Source organism: Uloborus diversus, chromosome 1 (assembly GCF_026930045.1).
Source record: "Uloborus diversus isolate 005 chromosome 1, Udiv.v.3.1, whole genome shotgun sequence".
Lineage (NCBI taxonomy): Eukaryota > Metazoa > Arthropoda > Arachnida > Araneae > Uloboridae > Uloborus > Uloborus diversus.
The window spans coordinates 199,097,488-199,119,628 of record NC_072731.1 but is presented as its reverse complement, the minus strand read 5'-3'; the positions used below and the strand labels follow the sequence as shown (position 1 = coordinate 199,119,628).

Below are 22,141 nucleotides of genomic sequence, written 5' to 3'. Positions count from 1 at the left end.
TTTTCATTCTCAGTTACAGTTAGATCTCGATCCAGTTTACATTCTCATACAGTCACAGTTAAAGTTAATAGCATTAAGACACTACAATTTGCACCAATAAAAACTATTTAGTCTTAAAGTAATACGATGACGTGTGGCCCTATCATGTTTAGTAATGACTAGAGCCCAAATTATATGCACAATATAATCATGAATATATGTGCATGCAAATGTACAATAAAAACTCCAAAAAATATGCCCTAAAAATTAAAAAAATATGCACTAAATTTATTTTGTTCAAGCAAATAAAAGTTTTCCCATCTGAATAAAAACACGAATGGCCTTTCTACTTCTGCGTTTCTTATATTTTGGCGATAAATTTTGAATTTTAACAAAAATATGCAAAAGTAAGCATGTTAATAGTGCGCTCAAAATATTGGGCGACACGAGAAAAATTTAAAGGATGACCAATTTCCTGTTTTTATTTTTTATTTTTATGAAGAACAAAATAGTTTTATAATCTTTCATCTATTGGGAAAAAATCTCCAAATAATCAGAAACATTAGTGAAAAAACTGCGTTTTTCATTGATAGTTCATTTACATTTTAATGAAAAGCGCAGTAATATGCAGTTGTTTCGAAAATCTGCCATTTTTATGCAGTTATGTACATTAATGTCAAAAGCATCAAAAACATGTAATTGCTTATGCATTTATGCATTTGCATATAGTCCGGGTTTAGTCATGGCATATCATGGTGGAAAAAAAGAAAAAGATTTATTGGATGAAAACGTGTCTTGATAACGTGTCCAACGTCCAAAATCGCCATTTGTTTGGAGAATTAAATTTTGTTTTGATATGAAGGTAAACCATTAGTTTAGTTTTGATACAGTCAACTATAACTGGCCCAGCGATTTATATAGTAGCTACGAAAAATACAAATTGAGCGTTCCATCCAAGGATCCCATTGAGAGTTCCATTTGTATGTGGAGGGAGTTCAACCTGTATGCCCCTTCCCAGTTCTATTTGTATGCCCTTCTTGAATGGCATCCCAAATACGTCAAACCCAGTTGCCAAATATCGTTCGCAGTCAGTCCATATACATCGCACCAGTTTCGGAAGGTTTAAATGAGAATTGTCGAAAAGCATAATTTCTTGAAACCAAAGTTTAAAAACAAGATTCTTACCTAATGTAATTTCGAAGTAAATAGGTTTTTCGCCTATCTTTCTGTCGATCATTGTGGCTTCCAACACGCAACCAAACAAGAAGAATTCATCATTCCGCCCATAGCATCCCTGTTGAAAACAAATGAGGAAAAAAAAGAAAAAAGAAAAGCACAAGTGTTAAAATTACTAAATTTTTCACACAAAAATTGCAGATGAATACATCCCCTCCCCATCTTCATCATTTTTTTAAAACTTCATCACTGCTAGGATCATTCATGACTGCACGAGCTTTACATTCGTTTTATAACACCTTCATAATAGTTGAATATACAAAGTCTTAATAAAGTCTTTCACCGAAAAGAAAAAAAAAATCTCTTTTTATTTTGATCCTTATATCCAAAAAATTTTTTTTCCCTACAACGATCATACGCGTTTACTTTTTGTAGTTCTGTGAAAATTTATACGATTTTTAACTTTGCTCTAGGCACTAGTGCAGTCTGAATATACCTTTTTTTGGAAGGGAGGGGGAGGGTCGATCCTATCAGTCTTTACATAAATGTAAACAGTAATATTAGAATTGACAATATGTGTTGAAACTATCTCAAGTCGCTCCCGAGTATTTTTCTACGTTAGACTTAATTTTCAGTTTTCGATGATAGCGCCACCATATGCATTTAGGGAATATTGTATCAGTGGGAAAACAATTAGATAAGAATTAAAATAAAAGAAAAAGTTATGCATAAATCTTAAACACAGTTTTTTTTTAGTAAAACATTCTTTGTCAGTGAAAGACTTTATAAACGCCCTGTACCATACTGCCGTGGGCAGAGAGGACAGTATCTGCAGAAATAAATTTTCGAGATATTCGAAGAAATGCACTTTGGATTCCATACTAACAATAGGGAAATGTTGGAATTAGACGTTTTTTTCGCACTTGTTTTTCAGCGGAAACTCAATAAGCAAGCTTGTACAATAAAGCTAACGTACAATAAATTTAAAAAAAAAATTGTAATCACTGACTGCACTTGACCCGCACACGTTCAGTATAGGAAGCGAATCTTAACTAAGAACTCTCAGTTAAGAATAATGTTTTTAGTACCGGGTAATAACAGTTACCCTGTTTGGGCCGACATAGAGTTATTTCTAATAGATGTAAGTCCCATTGAAACGGTAATTACCATCCTCCGATCACCTGTACCATCAATGTTTTAGAAGAAAATTAATCGATACGCATCTCATGTGGATTGCAATATAAACGAAATATTCACGGGAAAAATTTGCTTTCATACCCACTGTTTCTTTTTCATTTAAAAGTGTAGCTGGCTATCTCCCAGAACTTAGTTTTAAAGCGATGCCATTAATTAATTTTCATAATGAAAGCACGCTGCATCATTTAATTGCATACACAATTAACTGGGTTAAGAAAAATATATTTAACTCATACATGATAATATCGCAATGAAAACTAGATACATGAAATACACCGGCAGCTCAGTCATTCCAGCCGAAAACTGCAGTTTCGTACTTATAAGCACTCATCAGCCCGGCATAGGAAGTGACTGAGCTTGAGGTGGAAAACCTCTTAAGGAAGCCGAGAGTGCCAAAAAAACTGGTAGCTAATATAGAGTTAGCACTGACCTAACGAGTGACCGAAGCAATGGTTCGGTTCAACTCGAAGGTTGAAGGCAAGGCATGGTATTTTCAATTAGTTACCGTCCAACAGCCAGGGCTAAGGCAGAAATACATGAAATACACCGCCCGAAACTGCAGTCCTCGGCTGGAATGACTGAGCTGGCGGTGTATTTCATGTACTTCTGCCTTAGCCCTGGCTGTGGGCGGTAACTTATAGAAAACCAGATCCTTGATCATTTCGCAATAAAGTTTTTGAAAATGATTTTTTTTTGTATATTTCGTATAGGTGACTCTAATTTTTATTGCAGTATCCTATGTTGTTATAATCAAAACTCTTTAGGAAGTAGCACCTCAAGCGGCTGTCACGGAATGGTGTAATTGTGCTTTCGGGTTCATCTAGAACGTTTTCATGGTTGAAGAAAGTCCTGTGCAAGCATGAACTTTTGTTTGTTACAGTCAACAGAGGATGTCGAAAAATCAAATACAACATTTAAAAACGCTAACAAAGCAAAAAAAAAAAAAAATATATATATAATAAAATAAATAAATAAAAATAAAATTAAAAAAAGAATTAAAAAAGAAATAAAATAACTAAAAAAAGAAAGAAAAAAACCTTTTCCTGTTTTTAACAAATGTAATACAATAAAAACATTGACTGTCTAAAATTTCATAATAAAAACTAGACAACGTGTAACAGTTATGAACTTTTGGCTTTGGTCTTTTCTATAATTCTTCTTTCGTTAGAAACGCCTTTTGTACTCCTACGAGAAAAAAATCAATAATGTATGTAGTATATACTTTACATTGAAACATTTATTCAATAAATTAATCCAATGAAAAGGCTTTCAACGCGTTCCTCGCGTGTTAGATTTTAAATATTTGTTTTGCTTTGTCGTTTGTTTTTCTTTAACTTTATCAAAAGCTTTCGCAAGTGTTCGACACTCGAGAATGATCAATAGTTATCAATATTTTATTTCAAGAAAAAGCTATTTCTTAAAATTCTGTGAACGGTTTTGATTTCGCCAGCCTTCCGAGAAAAATACTTATGAGGTTTTAGAGGAACGGATTTTTGTCACTAGAAAAGAAACAACAGCACTCGATAAATCGATCTCGCGAGAAAACATTTTAGTTTAGTTTAATGAAGAATTTAGTTGGAATGAGAAAACAAATAGCGTAGTTAGAAATTAATTAGAAAAAGCTGCTCATTAAAAAGGAATTCTTTTGAGTTTTTAGGTTTTCTGAAAGTCTGTTTTTTTTAGAAAAAAGTTAAAAAATGTATTCTTATAACTTATATGTAAAGACAATGGGTCATTTATTAACAGCATCAAAATATAATGTTGTTTTGCATAAATATGTGCTTGTTTGTTATGGTAGATCATTCGGATTTAATTATATACCAATAAATTAATCCATTCAGAAGCAATCATCGCTACTGCGATTTGTTCATAATTGTTTTAAATTAATTGATTTACGTTCCTTTTAGAGAGGGAAATTTAATTTTTATTTATTGAATAGCTATGATAAATTCTTTAGTACTGGTTTTGGGGCATTAACTTACTGCTTAAATGATTGCTTACTTAGTTTTAATTTAATTTTCATAAAATTATTCGTTATTAAACAATATTTTTTTGGTGAAATAACAAATGACATTGTTAGTAAATATTTTTACAAAATCAAACTGTTTATTAATACTAATAAGGATAAGGTATAGAACTTATATTCATTTTTAAGCTGAATAGATATTTTTTTAATAGTATTATTTTTTTTTCCTAACCTCGATTTTTCCGGGATTCCGGGAAGGACAAGGCAAGTGTTATTGAAAATCTGGGGACCCCCCGAATTTTGCGGCATGCCGGATAATGCGGGGTAATACGGTAATATTATAATATATTAACATAGTAAAATATTGTAAAAATAGAATAATATTGAAAAATTAAATAAAATATTTAACAGCTTTTGTAGCTAATAGGCTATGATAGCTAGTTCAGTTTGCAATCATAGCAGAAAACCATTTTTGGCTATTACTGATACAATACTTTGCAGACGATCCATAAACGAGGTTAGAGCAAATGATAACAATGAACTCCCAATTACTCGCAGGCGAATATTATTATTGCGGATGTGTTTATTTATTATTTATTTATTTAATTATTTATTTTTGTGTTTATAAATTTCTGATTATAGAAAATACTTATTTTAACTAAACATGTGCAAGATCTATTTTCAGACATTCTGATTTCTTGCTTTCCCTTTCCCCCAAGGTTAAACTCACAAAGGAACAGCTACAGTCTCTGGCTATCACGACGGTCAAACAGGTAAAGCCTAGACAGATTCACTTGCGTAGGATATGATCTGTTTAATGAGACACCTGCCTTGTCAGAACAACTTTGAAGTATTTTACCTCTTTGGCTACTTTCGTAAACTACCGCAAGGTGGCGTAATCAACAAATTTCGCAAACTTCATATTTTCATATGAAAGTATGAAAGATATTTTGATTCATAGTTTGATCTTCAAAAGATTCATTCTTCTATCTGTCTATAAGAGAACGTCCAAATATTTTCAATGAATCACCGGTGAGAGTCGACATTCTCCAATTTCTATAACAAAACGATTGAAATTTGAAATTGAACATCGAGTTAAGGGGAAAAGTGAGATTGTTTTAACTGACGCAATTTTAATATATACTTGGTTTAATTGTTGTTAGCTAGAGTCGAATATTATGATCAGCATCTAGACAGTTTTGGTATTTAGTTTTGGTGGCTGCACAGGTTGTAAATCTGAATTCGCATTGGTAAGTTGTGGCAATGGCTGAAACAACTAATCGCCAAAGCATTTCTTTTTTAGTGAGACTTGTCGGACCTTTGAGGTCCGGAAGATAGATTTCATGATACAGTGTGAAGTTATGTCTATCAAACATACATATTCACATGACGACAGACTGCAAGGTTTTGTCGAAGTAGAAAACGGTTCAACTATCTATGCATGATCTCGCAACATTGTATCTTGAGATGTCGGGGAGTAGGGCTCAAGAGACATCTCCTTACTTCGAAGGTGAAAATTCTAGTTTTCAAATGCAACATTTAAGTATCATTTAACGTAACACATTACGTAAATACTTTACATGGTTCATAACTTTTGTTGAGTCCTATGTGCAGTACAGTCATGGAAATCATTACATTACTGTACAGATAATGATGCGTATAAATTGGATTGGAGTAATCAGCAACTTACAATGCTGGTTTCGCCCCGTTTACAGCATTATGGTTGAAATTAAAAGATCCCAGTACAACTTCCTAAACAAGTGCCAACTAATACACCTGCACAATTGCTATTCAAAAATAAATGCTTACTTCGGCGATGGGCGTGGCCATCTCGATTTCGACGTCCGAGGGCGTGACATCCAGCGTATCAAGGATCTCTGTCTTGAGCGCAATCAGTATCCTACCACGGTACATGACACCTTCTCCCAAGCCGTCATTTAGCGGCGTGTGCTCGTCAAATAAGGAGTAGTCCCGAGGGCTGCCATATAAATAGATATAGGAGGGGCCGAATGTTGGCAAGAAACCTTGAAAAAATATCAATCATTACATAACTTTAATAATATTGGAAACAGGGTGAATAATATATCATGTGTTTCTAAAATATTTTCTTGATTTATATTAATTTGTAAGAAAGCTATGGATGACTTTTTTATGATTTTAAACCAGTTTAGGAGAGTAACTAACTTTTTGTAATCATTTTATCATTCTTCTGTTGGTCAGAAATAAATAGTTTTGAAGTTTTTCTGAGCAGCCTATTTGTGATAAGAATTCAAAATTGAAATTGCAGACATGTGTTTTGAAGTAGCAGGAAATCCACCTAACATATTGAGAAAAAATTGAGTTATTAACATAAGTGATCCATTGCAAATTTAAAACTGGTAAACCACTTGAAACTTCTAAGTGTTATGAGAAAAAATTACGAAAACAAGAGATGACTAAATAATATTTGATGGTAAAACATGGGCTAAAAGTGGCAAGACCTAAAAAAGAACATTCCTGTTCTCCCATTTACATATTGACAGCCTGTGAACCTGTGTAAGAGGACAAAGCCTAACCACTCTGCCGGCTGATTGGGATTATAGTATCAGTTGAAAATGTTTATTTTAAAATATTAATTTATGAATTAAATTAAGGCTTTGTGCTGAGTTCTTGAATCGAAGAGTATTAAATTACACCGAGATGAAACATTTCCATGACAACTCCACGTTCTGGAAAACGCCAATGCATGACAAAACCTCGACCCAAAGTGAAATAGTTTATCTATTACAAGACTAGAATATTTCACCTTTTTCTCCTTCGTTAGAAATCTTTGCAAGATCAAGGAAATGTGTCCCGATCACAGCATCGTTGACCGGATCGTTGTCTCTCAGCTGTATCTTGAGTCGTTGGCACAGGGGTGGAAACATTTCTGTAAATACTACCTGTTCGTTCCACGTGGGACAGCAGGTACCTTTTCGAACTGACGTTTTGCCCTAAATGGAAATCAGAACATTAATTTTCTGTAATCTTATATGCTTCACACTACAAAAGAATGTGCGAACTTGTACACTATATACATAAATTGTTTGTCAAAAGAGAGCAATACATAAATTTCACTGAGCAATGAAAATATACTTTTTAGTTTCTAGTAATAAATATTAGTTTCATGACAGCAACAAATGCATTTTTTCTAACACCATAAAATTCATGCATTTACGAAGAATATTTATTCTTTTCACACAATAATATTTGCGATAGATAGATTTTGAGTACCACAGCCATCAAAAGTGAAAATTGAAGAAGTGAAATTTAAAACTTCCTACAGCCATAATATGTTAGTGCACCTGAGGTTGAGGCTGTATGGCGTATTCTTAAATACAAAATGCGTAATGATATGTTATGGAATTATTAAAATTAGAAAATGTTCACAACAAAGTTTTATTGAAGAACAAAGATATGTGTACTTTATGTGTACTTGATTCGATTGCTTTATTAGCTTATTTTGTTAGTTACATTACGTGTTTTTAGGTCCTCGATTTTCATTTCGAAGGACGTAAAATGATTTCTCAATACAATTGTTTCCTCGAGGTTTTTAAACTTCAATGTATTTTTTTTTCCTTGTTCAATCATTACCTATAAAGCCAGAGTTACGATAAAAATTGCCTCCCGTACACACTCACAGACTTTCAGCAGCAATGTAAATGCTCCATAGTAGGTGACCCCTGACCTACAGGTGGACATGTACATCAATTAAAAAACTCCCTTGTGGTATACCGGTGGGTCACGGTGTCGCGAACGTGTTAACGATCAAAACCACTATCACTTACCATGAGCCCGGCAAAAGACACCTGAACGTAAGGATCGACCAGGTCTCTGGCTTCCCCGGTGAAGGCCTTCTTAACATTTGCCACGATTCCCGCGTTCATTCGTGGTAGACCATCTGCACGATACACCTTCAGGATGAACCTCGCGTGCTGCCGTTCTGCTGGGACGCCGTCTGGCAGAAGAAGATTCCTATTGTTTGTAAAAGGAAAGAGGCTTGTTATCCTGATTTTAAAATACATTTTTGTGGTAGAATTTTGAATCTAAAAATAAGAAAAAAGAGCAGAATGAAGTTTTTAACTATTTAAGGATCGTAAGACATATGAGGCAATGAGAAGCAAAAGGATGTGAGTGGATGCTTCACAGTTTTGAGCGAAACGCGTTTAAAGTCTTGATACTAGGTAGACTTTCAATGAAATGTTTTCTTAAATCGTGCTGTACAACAGCACCTATCAGGACTACTAGTACTACCACTTGTCCCATAACAGAGAAGATGTTCTCCTACCGTTTGTACAGGTTATCTCCAAATTTTTAATTTTGGCACTTACATCCCTTTGCTTTTCAGTGCCTCATAAGTGTTTCCTAAGCTCAAGATTCATTTTTTAAATTATCGAATACGAATAATTATATTTTTATGGTATTATTTACATTTGCATTACATTTCTTCTTCTATAATTTTTTTCCCATGTTACTGAGACATAAGAATCTTAATGCTAGCAAAAACAATGTTATTGCTTAAAAATATTCTGTATTATTATTATTATTATTATATAAAAACATCGCAAATTTCTACACTATACCTCAAATCGTGTGTTTTCTTCAAAGGATTAAAGACTTTAAATTGCGTCGTCAATTTAGGATATTTGATAATGCAATTGAAAAAGAAACAAAATCTAGTTTCATTCCCTTAATCCAAAATTATATTTATGCTTTAAATTGCCTGATTGTGTAACAAAAATAATTCATGAGAATATCTCAGTCTTAGAGTTTAGAGCAGTGTCTTCTAAACTGTGCATCGCGGCTCCCCGTAGAGTCGTGAAGCCTTCACAAGAACTCTGCAAAGTTTCACTATACATCACAAATTATTTGAGACTTATTAATTACAAAACATTGGCATTATTTCGTGGCATCCGAATAAATAAAAAAAATGTAGTGCTCGTACACATGTTTTATTTATTTTTGTCTGTAAGTTATGATTCATTATTCTCTTTCTTGGGCAGTGGCGTGGCGCCGCGGGAAGTTCTTCATTCTAGAGCACCTTGACTGGAAAAAGTTCAAGAACTTAGAGTTCATTTCTGTAATTTACCGCGTGAAACTTTTCTTTCGGTATTTAATTACTATTGCACTTTCGAGTACTTATTTCGTAATTTGTAACAGAAAACAAAGCATAACAATCCTAGTTTCTACAATTTAGATAAACAAATGAGCCATAATAAAGTTTTATTTCTTATGATATTAAATTAGGAATAATAATTTTTACCAATGACTCAATTATTTCCCGGTTTTTGTCCGTTTAATTGTGCAATTTGAATAAAAACATATCCCCAATAAATTTTATTTATGATATTAAAGTATATTCATAAATGTATTTGTTTAGAGATGCTATTGCACAACTAGGTAGAAAACATTCCAAACATTTTTTTACTAATTCGAATTCACTTTTTGAAGTATTTCTTCATATCGTCAGGCAACAGTAAAATCAACAACAAAGCAACAGTAGGATAACTTACAGCTATTCTCGAGATTAAATGTCTTACTGCTGCTCTGAGTCTACGATATAGAAAAAAGCTATAACAAACTTTTCTGTGATCTTAAATTAGGTGAATGATTTAAGGTATTAAATTTGGTCATTAAGAAAAATGAAGCAAAAATTTTGTGTTTCCCCTAACTGCAGCCACAGTTTCGAATATCTAATCCCAGCACTAGTGAAGAAAAACACTTGAACATTTGATCTTGAATCTTATTTGCATTATAAGGTTTCAAATCAAAAATTAAAGAGAAAAACAAATATTTAATGCTTTTTCTCATAATCTCGCTTTTAACACGAAAAATGTTACAAGCTTATTTATACTGATTTGCATAACTGTATTTTGTTGAGCCCGAATTACAGGGCATTCGGCTTAGTTAATTAGTTAGTAAGAGTCACAGGATATTGTTTTAAGGTGGTCCGGAACACATTTTGAAAAAAAAAAAAAAACATTTTAGAGTTTTGACATTTTTTGCACTTGTTCACCACCTATTTAATAAGCAAAATCATATCAAAAATATTTTGAAAAAAAAAATTATTTAAATTTAATTGATTTAAAAAATGGTTGCTTTAAATCGCGAAAACTTAAAATATTCTTGGTCAATTTTCAAATTTTTTTCAAAAAATTATGCACAAATATCTAAATTTTAACTTATATTTGGCAACTTAAAAAATATTAATTCAATAAAAAGTAAAAAATATTTGAAGAAAAATTTCGAAAAATTCTAAGATACATTTAAAAAAAAAAAAAAAAAAAAAAAAGAAAAAAAAAGAAATAAATCACATTTTTTGCAGTATTTTCAAATTTGTCGAATAAATATTAAAGTAAACTGTTTGAAAAAGATATGCTCCAAATTTCATTACTTTATCTTTATCAGTTCTTGACTTAAAAGAGTTTTAATGCAAAAAAAAAAACGAGAAAAATTGCATTATGGAGAAAAACACGTTTTTAAGTTAAAAAATATTAATTAAATGCATGCAACAAAAATCATTATATCTTTCGCTCTAATTAAGATAGAAACTAGATTCAAACGTCATTTTAAGCAGAAAAAAGAGAAGTATTTTGAATGATTAAAAAAAAAAAAAAAATGACGATTTTTGTGTTCCAGACCCCCTTAAACTTGGAAAAACATTCATTCTAGAAATTATTGACAGAGAGTTTGTGTCATATCAAGTTATGCTGTTTCATTATTTGTAATAGATATGTATTTAAAGTCAAGGTTTTAATTCACTATTCGACTGTTTTAATAGTATTGAATTGTTAGTCCAACAATGAATTTAAAACATAACTAAAACGTAAAATAATCATTCGTCTACCTATAACAATGTACTATAACTAAGAATAACTTCAATTATGATGTAAAATTACTACACTATATTGTCAAATGGGTAGCAAGTATATGATTAAAGTGTAGATGCTATGTCAACATTAATTAAATGCGTTCCGAGCGTCTATTTGGCACACGTTACAAATCTGTGTTCTATCTTAATTAAGGAGCTGTGTTAGAATAATGATATAAAACGAATAATGAAATTAGCTAGTTTTGAAAAGAGTTTTAGAACTTTCTAATTTAAGTACATTTAATTACCTGCTGTCTAACTTTTGTGTTTGTTTTAGTCATGAAAATTAGTTATTCCTATATCATAGATTGCCTTTCAAAATGGAACATTATGACGGGAGAATTAGATTTAATGCCTTTTAGGTGAAATTACAATCGACAATGAGTTGAGCTAACAACATATAACATACAAGTACGGATGGAAAATATTGCTTTTGTAAAACAGTGACTAAAAATAATAGAGCAACGTGGGATCGCATAGAAAATATTTTGAAATCATATGAAAGTCAATTTCAATCACATAAATAAAAATTGCTTCTAATATGCGAACGATTAACGGAATTGTTTTTAGGTAAGTTGAGCAAGCTGTGTGTATTATACATACCTTTCACTTATTTAGAAGTACATGTAGTCGCTACTTAAAAGAAGATTTTTTTTAGGAAATCAAAGGAATCAATTGAGGCAGTGAGAAGCAAAGAGATTTAAGTGGACATTTTCAAACGAAGTTCCGGTCCTAGGTAGACTTTCATTGAAAAGTTTTTCTAAATCATGCTGTATAGAAGCTCCTGCCAGGGCTACTAGTAGAAAGGTTTTGCACCAAAAAAGAAGAAAGGTTCCCCTACCATTTGTACTGATTATCCCCAAATTTTTTATTTTGTCACTTACATCACTTTTCTTCTCACTGCTTCTATTTTATAAAACATTAAGCTCCGAAGTAGTGATTACAAAATAAATTATGAACGCTTTGGCTTAGTTGTGATCCTGAAGTAAACAATTCAACCACTCCCTTTGACGCATGAGTCAAGGCTTCCCAATTATTTCTGAATGTTTCGAATTACGACTTTTTGAGTTGTACCATTTTTCTTCAAGATGTGATACGTAAAGGGTCAGACAAATCCCTGCGTGGCAAATTCTTTCAGAAATTACGTCACACTAAATTTTCCTATAAGCTCTGACAAATAATTTGTCAGGTATCATTAAAATTTTCCAACCTCATAAGAGTTTGTAGTTTTTGTCGATCTCTGGTTCAATGTATGCACAGGGTTCGATAAAGCCCGGTTGCCAAATCGCCCAGGTGGCTTAAAAATGCCTTGGCGAGTTGATTTTTCAGAACAAAAATCTCTCAGTAGCTATTTTGTACTGAATTTTTCTATAAACTGTGAGAAATAAGTTTTCAGGTGATTAAAACTCTTTATTGGCTCCTAAGAGTTAAGTTTTTGTCGATCTCTGTGTACACACAATACATGTATATCGCACGTAGTTGTGGGGGTACTTTTGCAATGTTAAACTGATAGCCTGACAAGCCAAGAAATTTCTCTAGGGTTTGCGATTTGAAATCAAAAGCAGTTAATCATAATAATTGTAAAGCGCAAGAGAAAATCTTAGTATGACGAAGTGGCTTAATTACTATTGAAAAGTATAATACACATTTTATTACTTTTTCATGACTTTTCAGTTCATTTGTCTGTATTGTTTTTGTTTTCTTGCTTACACGCATTTTTTCTATGCTTTGGAAACACATCCACGTACATGGGCTCAAGTTGTAACATTATTTTTTTTTTTCAAAAATAAAGTTGAAATTGAGGAGAAAAACAAATCTTAAAACTACGCTACTGATAATAATGCGCGTGCACATTCCACAATGTTTATTGGCGATTTTAAAAGTGAAAAAAACGTTCTTAAAAGCTTTCTTCACGATTTAACGTAAAAAAAGCATTTAAACGCCGTCTCAACTTCCAGTTTAAATTCAAATCAAACAAAAGCAGAGTAAAATGTTTTTTCTGAGACTTATGTTTACTGGGATGCAAATTGTTTGCAGATTGAATGCATTTTGCGAGAGGCTACAAGAATTTCCAATCTGCATAATATTTACATTTCTTCTTTTATTATGACTGGCAGTCGACCTGAAAAGACGTGGCAAGTAAAAACCAGACGCAGGTGGAGGAAGGGAATATAAAGGCGGTGGGAAATATAAAGAGGAATGAGGCTAGAGAGAAAATAGCGAGAGAAAAGAAAAAAAAGAAGAGTCGATTACTTACGCTTCTATGTCATCTTCATCTTTTTCGCTTTTGGGTGGTGGCTATAAAAAAAGAGAAGAAATAAAAAATGAAGACAGAGCGAAAAACTTATTGTAGTACAGTAAAAATAGGGGTCGGACCCAAACATCCAAAAAAAAAAAGCTAAACCTGGTGCAAATTGTTTATTACCCTCCCAATAAGAACAGGTAAAAAGTCCCACCCCATTGTGCGTCGGGTTTTGGAATGGGGGGCATCTAAAAATTGCTGTTTTGGGTATTTTCCCTGAAATTTTAGAGTAAATTTAAAGTGAGAATATTATGTTTTACTAAATTTAAAAGCATGAAATTAAAGGTGTTTGACCCCCAAGAGGGATGACGTAACCCACCAATGCTACAGATCCCCCCTATCCCCGTAAAACGAAGCAGTACCCCCGAACCCCTCTCCATACGTTTCATATGGAAACATTATTTTATGCCAAGTTAAAGTTAGAAATAGAGTGTACATTTTCCAAGATCGATGATGCACCTCCTCTCAAAGCTACAGCACCCCCCCCCACTCCACCAAATAAAATAAATCCTCACCCCCCCTTCCCTTTTATTTCAAGTAGAAGTATTATTTCATGCAAATCAAAAATGCATTAGATCAGGACTGTCCACTCCATAAGAACAGTAGCTCACCTCCCAAAACGAAATTATATACCTAAAACATAATCCTTCCCCCCACCCCCTCTAATGGTGCACATTTGATTAAATGGTCAGAAAAATTACGCTGAACTGTTTTTTTTTTTTTTGCTTTCAAATGATTTCTTCTAAGTTTCTAACAAAAAGTTTTCGTTATCAAGATGTTTTTTGGAATCTAGATCCTCAGCAAACTCGTTATTGTTGCAGCTATGTCTAACACAGTTTGTGCATATAATTCAGCACTTCAGTCCACTTTCAGACTTTTCAAACATTCACTATATCTAGTGAACTCCTCAGAGCAAGCACAAGGTTTGAGACGCAGAAAGTCTTCTAGAGCAGAAGGCTTGACAGTTGTAATAGGACGCAGATTATATTTCTGTGGTGCTTTCTTTGCACCCATCAAAAATGACACTAGCTTTCCCATACTTACAAATCACCTATACACTGCATTGCTGGCATATTTCCTTGAAGTTTACAGATCATTACCAAAAATATGATCAAGCAGGTATCTTCCATCTATTACATATGAGGCAGTGAAAAGCAAAGGGATGCAAGTGGGAAAATTAAAAATTTGGAGATAACCAGTACAAATGGTTGGTGAACTTTTTCTCTATGCTGGGGCAAGAGATGGTACTAGTAGACCTGGTAGTTGCTTCTATACAGCATAATTTAGAAAAGAAAATCAATGAAAACCTACCTAGGATCTTATCTTTAAACGCCTTTTATTCAAAACTTGAAAGTTTCCACTTACATCCCTTTGCTTCTCACTGCCTCATATATGACACCAGCTGTTCGTTCTCTGATGGTGGATGAACCTTTTGCTTCAGATAATAGCACTTTAACTATAAAAGATTTTTTTCCTTCTGAAACCAGATTCATCGAATACTAATGGAGGATCAGCGCATAACTCGTACCAAAAGTTTTTAACAATTTGTTATTCCATCTTTACTGTTCATACCATTCGGTGTAAAAGATGGTTTGGGCTTACACATCTTTACCAATAGTAACTACTCTCCTAACAGAAGCTAAAACATAACTGTTTACCTCCTTTACAAAGAAATGCCACAAAATTGTTTGCCTTTCAATATCCTTTGATGTTACTATCCGAACGTTAAAGGTCTCATCGCAACTCACCTTATCATCAGCGAGCGATACCACTACCAACTTGAGAGGGATGAACTTCTGGGGGCTTTAGAAACCGATTGTGATTTCCAAACTGAGAGACAAAAAGGTGTAAATATTTAGCATTCCATTGTTGTATTGCTCATTGCTCTCATCAAGACTTGTTCTATCGTTGAATCACTAGGTTCTAGACCACCTGAATTTGTCACTGAGTTAGATCGTTGTATAGCTGATGTTTGATGTGATCAAATTTTTTTTTATTGCATAATGTACTCAAAAGTTTGAGATAGTGTTGAAAGTATATGTCCGCATATTTAGCATAATTCACATAACCAGCTGCGTAAAAGAGAGGCGGCTAGGTGTTTGCAAATGAGAACCCCCACCGACTTAGAGGGTGCAGAATTGCAGCATTGCCCATCTCACTATTGGCAATTTCAGTTTGTCCCCCCTTACGGTGATGGCAAAAGATTGTAGAATAGTTGAAGTTTGTTAATCAAGAAGAAGTAGGGAAACTTTGGTCAATTTGGACTTTTTTTATGCTGCACACGAATTTTGTTTTCCAGCGCGCTAAACAGTTTAATAACTCCAGTCACAAATAATTTGGTTAATGAGCTCGCTTAGATCTTTTAGAATTATCATTCTGACATTACTATATCATTGTGTGGCATTTCGTACTTCGGAAAAGTTTAAATCAGGGAAATTTTTTCGTGAACTTCACTGCAATAGTTGATTTTAGAATGTAAATTCAGGCCCCCCCCCAAAAAAAAAGGGAAGGTGCACCCCCTAAGTGTGACGGAGTACCCATCAAGAATAAAAGCCCTCAAAAAACAAAGAAATACCCCTTGAAAAAACTGCCTTAAAAATTCCAATGACGCAAAGCTGCTCCATGACCCCCCCATCCCCCCCCGCCTGTACACCCCTGTTAATTAGAATTTTTTTTCTGTTAGAGTTTATTATTTTACTATTATAGAGTAGTTTCTGCGAGGTTTGAGAATTTTTTTTAAGTAATAGAAATTATTTTTATTTAAATAGAGGATTATTTTGTCCCCCCCCCTTCCCCCCAAAACCCGACGCGCAAATTGCTGGGACTTTTTACCCCTTCTTGCTAGAAGGGTAAGAAGTAATTTGCAACAGGTTTCACTTTTTTTTTTTGGATGTTTGGGTTTGGCCATTTTTTGGCCTAATTTTACTGTACTATTGCTGGTCATGATTTGTTCGATTACGGAATTCAATTGTCGCTTTCTTTTTTGATGTCAAAAAAAGAATGAACGTCCATCAGACTTCTGATATACTTTATGGTAAATGATAATAAATTTTATTTAATAAGTTAGTATCACGAGAGAGTGTTTCTTAGACGCGATTAGATTTTTTTTTGGGGTATTTTTTTTTCCTACTGATCTAGTTCGCATGCATAAATCAAGAACTAGAACGTGAAGTTAAGAACAATAATTTTAGCAAATATTGTGACTGGTGATTTTTTTAAACTTTAATTATCTGTTTGAAAGATGCTAATTCAGTACATATTTAGTACTTTTTTGAATAAGAAGGATTGGTTCGACAGCAAAATGCTGATGTCTCAGCGGTTGCTTTCAAAGTAATTGAGAAGATAAACTATATGGCGGTTTCAGAGTGTTATTATCGACTTACATTTTAGTTGAATAAAATGCCAAGTTATATGTTTTTTTTTTTTTTTTTTTTTTTTAACGATACTGAAACATGATACTCACTTTGACCGTATCTCCTTTCCCAGCGACAGATATGTCGCATTTGAGGTATCCTTTGGGCCCCGCTGTGATGTCGTCCGTGTCCGTAAGCAAGGCCCATTTGTGGTAAAACTGGTGATCTGTTAAGATAAAGTGAAATTTATTACGAGTCGTAATCGTAATAACACGCTGTATACTTTGTGTAAGTCAGAATCTAATTGATACCTACATTAGAAAAAAACGTAAGTTTTACTTCAATGTAAATTGATTTTTTGCTAAAATAAAAAAAAACACCATAATGCTTTGGAATTTATGTCATTTTTGTATCAATGACTCTCAGAAATTTTTTTAAACATTTCGCTTACATTCTAACGTAACTGCGTAACAAAGTTTCATTTTTCCGTCACTTTTTCTCCTGTTAATAAATTAAAATTTTCACAGCTTAAACACCCTGTTCAGAACCTTGACAAATGGGGCATTTATAGTGTTTCCTGCCAGTGCAAATTGGCCTACATTGGGCAGACTCGACGATCCCTCAAATTCCGGATAAAAGAACACGGAAACTACGTCAAAAAACAGGATCTCAAACGCTCCTCTATTGCTCAACATTGTTGGTCTTGTGGCCATAATTTTATTTTTTCTTCCGCCAAAGTTATTCACGAGTGTTCGTCCATTCATGATTTAGATTTTTGGGAGTCATATTACATATGGAAAAATGCTAATTTAATCGTCAATGATTTGTCTAGCACTCCCCCTTTTCCTAATGTTTGGAAGTCTGTTATTTGATTTATTTTTTGTCCGTGACGTTTTCTCCTGAGTGCAACTGTCCTCTGTAGTTCTGACGTAACCCTGACGTCATCGTTTCCGGTACTGCTCTCATATCTTTTACAACTCGTCTCTCATTCCAATGTTCGCCTCGACTGTGTTTTAGTCGGGTTGAACCTGTCTTCGTTTTTATTTGCACTGATGATGGCACTTGTATTTTAGAGTGCCGAACAGCTGTTTGCTGGTTTTTTAACCTTTTTTCATTTTGAATTTGTACTTTATATACGTTGTCATATTTTATTCACTATGCAGTACAAAGTTTTCGACTACTTTTTATGTAACTGCTTTGATTTTTTGTTTGTTTTGCGTTTTATTATTCAGGTGTTTTTTACTGTACCAGAGGCTCATTTCCGTGTAGAGTATGTGATGGAAAGTTTTCTTTCTGGATGACTTTGCAACAAAGTTGGATATGTGCCCTGAATCGGAGAAAGAGCGAGAAAGTCTCATCATACAACTGTATAATTGTAATAGGCATCGTGTTACAACTTTACTTAAACAACCTTTTTCCTTCAACAACCTTTCAACTTACAACAACCTTACTTCTTCGTTTCTCAAAACAGGTACCAGCATGCCTGGGTTAGAACCCCGGATCTTCTGGTTTCGTATCAAATAAGCTATCGGCAAGCCACGAGTCTTACTTAACTACTTTGAATGTCGGGTTATTGCTGTGCAAGGAAAACGTCATGTCAACATTTTATGTCAGATTCCTAAAAATTTCATAACGCACCAAATAATAAGTTGAAGATTTGGCCACTTTTTAGCAGCAGCTTTACAAAACTGCTTGTAGCAAGTTTACACGAATTAATATGCTGGTGAAGTAAGGTGATGCAGTGCATTGACTAATATTCCAAGTTAAAAACTAACCTGGTTGGCCGAAGACTGTTCCGACATCCAGTTTGAAGGTCCCAATGACCTTTCCTGATCGAATTATGTTCCGGGAATGGAGGACCTGCAAGAAAATATGCAACAAATTTTACTCGATGTAGAAATTAAAGTGAATCATTCAACCTAAATTTGGTTCTAGTAAATGGTTCGTTTTCCATTAATTACGACACCAAAGATAGTTAGTTGGAATCATTTTGCATGACATTTTACAACTGATACCTTACGCAGAAGTGGTTACCTAAAGCAAGGGAACATATCCGCCCAAGAGGGATGGAGCACTCCTCAAGCAGTACTATGAAGTTCCGCCGAATAACGAGACCCCGAAAAAGGGGAAGAGAGCTTCACGAACTAATATATTGAACTTAAATAACAATACTCATGTAAATATTAAGTGTGATGTTGTCAAAAAAGGCAAATATTTATGTTTCGGCTAGAAGTTCTATTTTTTAATTTAATTTTTAGATTTGGGATTTTCCTACGCCAAGAGTTTGTTTTAAAATCTGTCTTGTGTAGGAAATAAACATACATATCTCTGATTACAGCAACACTTAAGCTGCGTTACTCACCACTTGACATTTGACATCCTCAGAGACCACCCGCACCTACCAATTGCTCGGTTTATCGGTTTTAAATGCTCAGATAAATCTGAGCAAGTGGGTCTCTGAGGAACTGTATTTAAATGCATAAAAATACAGAAAAAATACATTTTTGTCTGCTACAATTTTGCTGCTTTACTCACCGTCAAGCTGATGATTTTGTCAAAGAACATCATAGGAGCCATATGAAAATCAAACACAAAATACTGAAAGAAAAAAAATAAAGGACATTATCAAAAAAGTATTTAGGATGAAAGAGAAATATTTAGAAATTTTTGACGCCCATTACACAATAAAGACATAATAGTGAAATTTGTGACTTACGTTATTTATCAAAGATACCTATTTCCTTTTTTTTTAATACACATTTACACTTTATCGATCATAATTAAGTTGCAATTTTTTGACAAATCATGTTGTCGTTTAACGTCACAAATCTCACTCGAGAGTGATCTAACTTAAAAAATTCTCCTAAAACTAAATACCTCATTGTAATAAGGACAATTTGTAGATTCTTTAACGCTGGTATATTTCTTCTGATCGCCCACTTGTACGCACACGACAGGATCCATATTCAGACCAGCCAAATGTCGAGCCTCGATTATTGTCACGCAAACCTGGGAAACAGAAAGATTTTTCAAGTGTCGCTCCTGGCAAGAAGCTACACAATCAGGACTGAAAACATTGAACAGATTTGAAATAAACAGATAAATAGAGACAACATTAGTCACCTGAAAATCCTGAGCGCGCAGAGCAGCCGGAGACTCTTGTTCGCTTCTTTGCCTAGAATGAGATAAAAGATAATGCAAATAACTCTAGGCTTTTTTATGGAAAACTCTTGTTTAAACTGACACGAGCTTTGCAGTATTCAAAACTTCTGAAAAGGAATGTAGAAGGGAATTTTGCAAGCGCGTATTATATATAGCGCATTATGTACGTTCTAATTACGCAAAAAACATACCTTAGTATATTTTTTATCGTAATAACTTGATAGTTTTAACACAGTTATAGAACTTTCCAATTTATTGTTGTCAATGTTAAAAAAGTAATTAAATATGGTTTTAATTTTTCAAAGACATTTTTGAAAACAGTGAGCCTCTTCAGCGTTTTATAGCAGCACATTAATACTTTCTGCCCTACACCCCACTTATTTGTAATAAACCTAGGATTACTTTGTGGTACTGGCGTGCAGTCAGTCTGAGAACACGTTGTTACTTTGTGCGATCGCTAATGTAGCAGTTATAGTTAAAGCCCTTGATTGCAGTTTAAGTAACGACGTGTCCGCCATCTTGGGCATAGACGTCGTTTTCTTCCTATGTTTAAATGATGAGCTAGCCTGTTTTACTTCTTGATTGTGGGGCCTTTTTATTGTGGGTTAACATGGAGTTAATAAGAAACCATGGATGGGGTTTGTACTTTCCGAAACTGGTTTAGGAGAGAACAGATGGCTTTTATCATCTAAATCTGTCCGAAAGTGTTTTAAGCTAAAGCTAAAGGGGTGTAATCTAATCAATTTGTATTTACTGCAATATTTGTAATGCGTAAATATAAATAATAATAAGTTTCAATTAATGAGTATTCGATAATATTTTTCTCCAAAATGTTCATTTCAAAATATTGTACTTAAAAAAATGCCAATAACTCTATTACATAAAAACGTCCTTATGTAACAGTTGGTAGGGTTATGAAAAGAAATTCTCAACACTACCGAAACAACTAATTTGAGTTACATCTGTAACTCAAAGGAATGTTACAAAATATGTGGTACTTAAATGCAAGGAAAAAAAGCTTAATTTTTTAATGCTTATTGCATGTAAGTTTTACATGATGTTTTAACGAAAATTATTTTTTAAATCATAGATTGAAGAGCAATAAATTGATGATTAAATATATGCACCCATATTTCAAAATTGGTGCAATTTATTTTTTCAATTCATATTTTTAATATAATACGCTCTATAACTACAAAAAATGTCATTTATTACATTTAAGTCAATTATTGCACTATATTTTGAATACTTTTATCTGAGCTGAGCACATGTATAAATGTCAAAAAATTTGGTTTGTATTATGAAAAGAAAAAAAAAAAAAAAAAAAAAAACTCATGTGTACAAATTGAATTTTTTTATGAATTTAACTTCTATGTAACTAGATTTAGAATCAGCTGTATAAACTATATATATATATATATATATATATATATATATATATATATATATATATATATATATATATATATACTTAAATGTTCACCCATTGAATAAATCTTCAATATAAAACCTAGCTTTGACATATTGTGTTTTGTTTTTGATAGTTTCTCACAACATACGGTGTTTTTTAAAATGTAGTTTTGGACAAGACGGTAAGAACCACAGTATTTACTTTTTTTTACCGTAGTGTCCAAAACCTTGCTAACCTTGTAAGAAACCAGAATCAAAACTCAAAGCAAGTAACTTCATCAGAGTAGACACAAAAAGAAAGTGGAGTTAAGCCTCAAGACAGTGGACGGGTCGTTACTTAAACTACGATTTAGGCCTTTAGTTAGTTTAGTGTATTTACCAAACAACTCAAACCTCCATCAGACATCCGAACCGCCGAATGAAGCCCTCTGATTTGTTGAAGAAGGTTTCAAACTGCGGTCCTCTGTGATCTGACCTTGTTTTAAAACGGTTACCTCTATTCACTAGCCAATTGAATTTCTGTCGGATATCCGAACCGTCAATCTAAGTTTTTATTAATAAATCAGAAGGTTGCAATAGACAATTCAGGTATTTGAGTGAGGTTCAACTTGGTGGGTGAATATGGATGTTAGTGAATCTGACCTTTAAAGCAGTTAATGTAGTTTTTCATAATGGAATAAATAAAAACCATGATTAGTAACACGAGA

The 22,141-nt window shown here is 33.4% G+C and overlaps 1 protein-coding gene across 1 annotated transcript in view; it reads right to left on the bottom strand.

Annotated features, from left to right (window-relative positions):
* LOC129234111 (otoferlin-like) overlaps positions 1–22,141 on the bottom strand; it is a 407,264-nt gene that overhangs the window by 79,214 nt on the left and 305,909 nt on the right. The window contains exons 9-18 of the mRNA XM_054868003.1: positions 19,986–20,028; positions 19,740–19,871; positions 19,398–19,460; positions 18,638–18,722; positions 16,973–17,088; positions 13,465–13,505; positions 8,125–8,311; positions 7,104–7,290; positions 6,128–6,342; positions 1,165–1,273 (exon numbers count right to left, since the gene is read on the bottom strand). Coding sequence (XP_054723978.1) covers positions 1,165–1,273; positions 6,128–6,342; positions 7,104–7,290; positions 8,125–8,311; positions 13,465–13,505; positions 16,973–17,088; positions 18,638–18,722; positions 19,398–19,460; positions 19,740–19,871; positions 19,986–20,028 — 1,178 coding nt within the window. The remainder of the gene's footprint in view (positions 1–1,164; positions 1,274–6,127; positions 6,343–7,103; positions 7,291–8,124; positions 8,312–13,464; positions 13,506–16,972; positions 17,089–18,637; positions 18,723–19,397; positions 19,461–19,739; positions 19,872–19,985; positions 20,029–22,141) is intronic.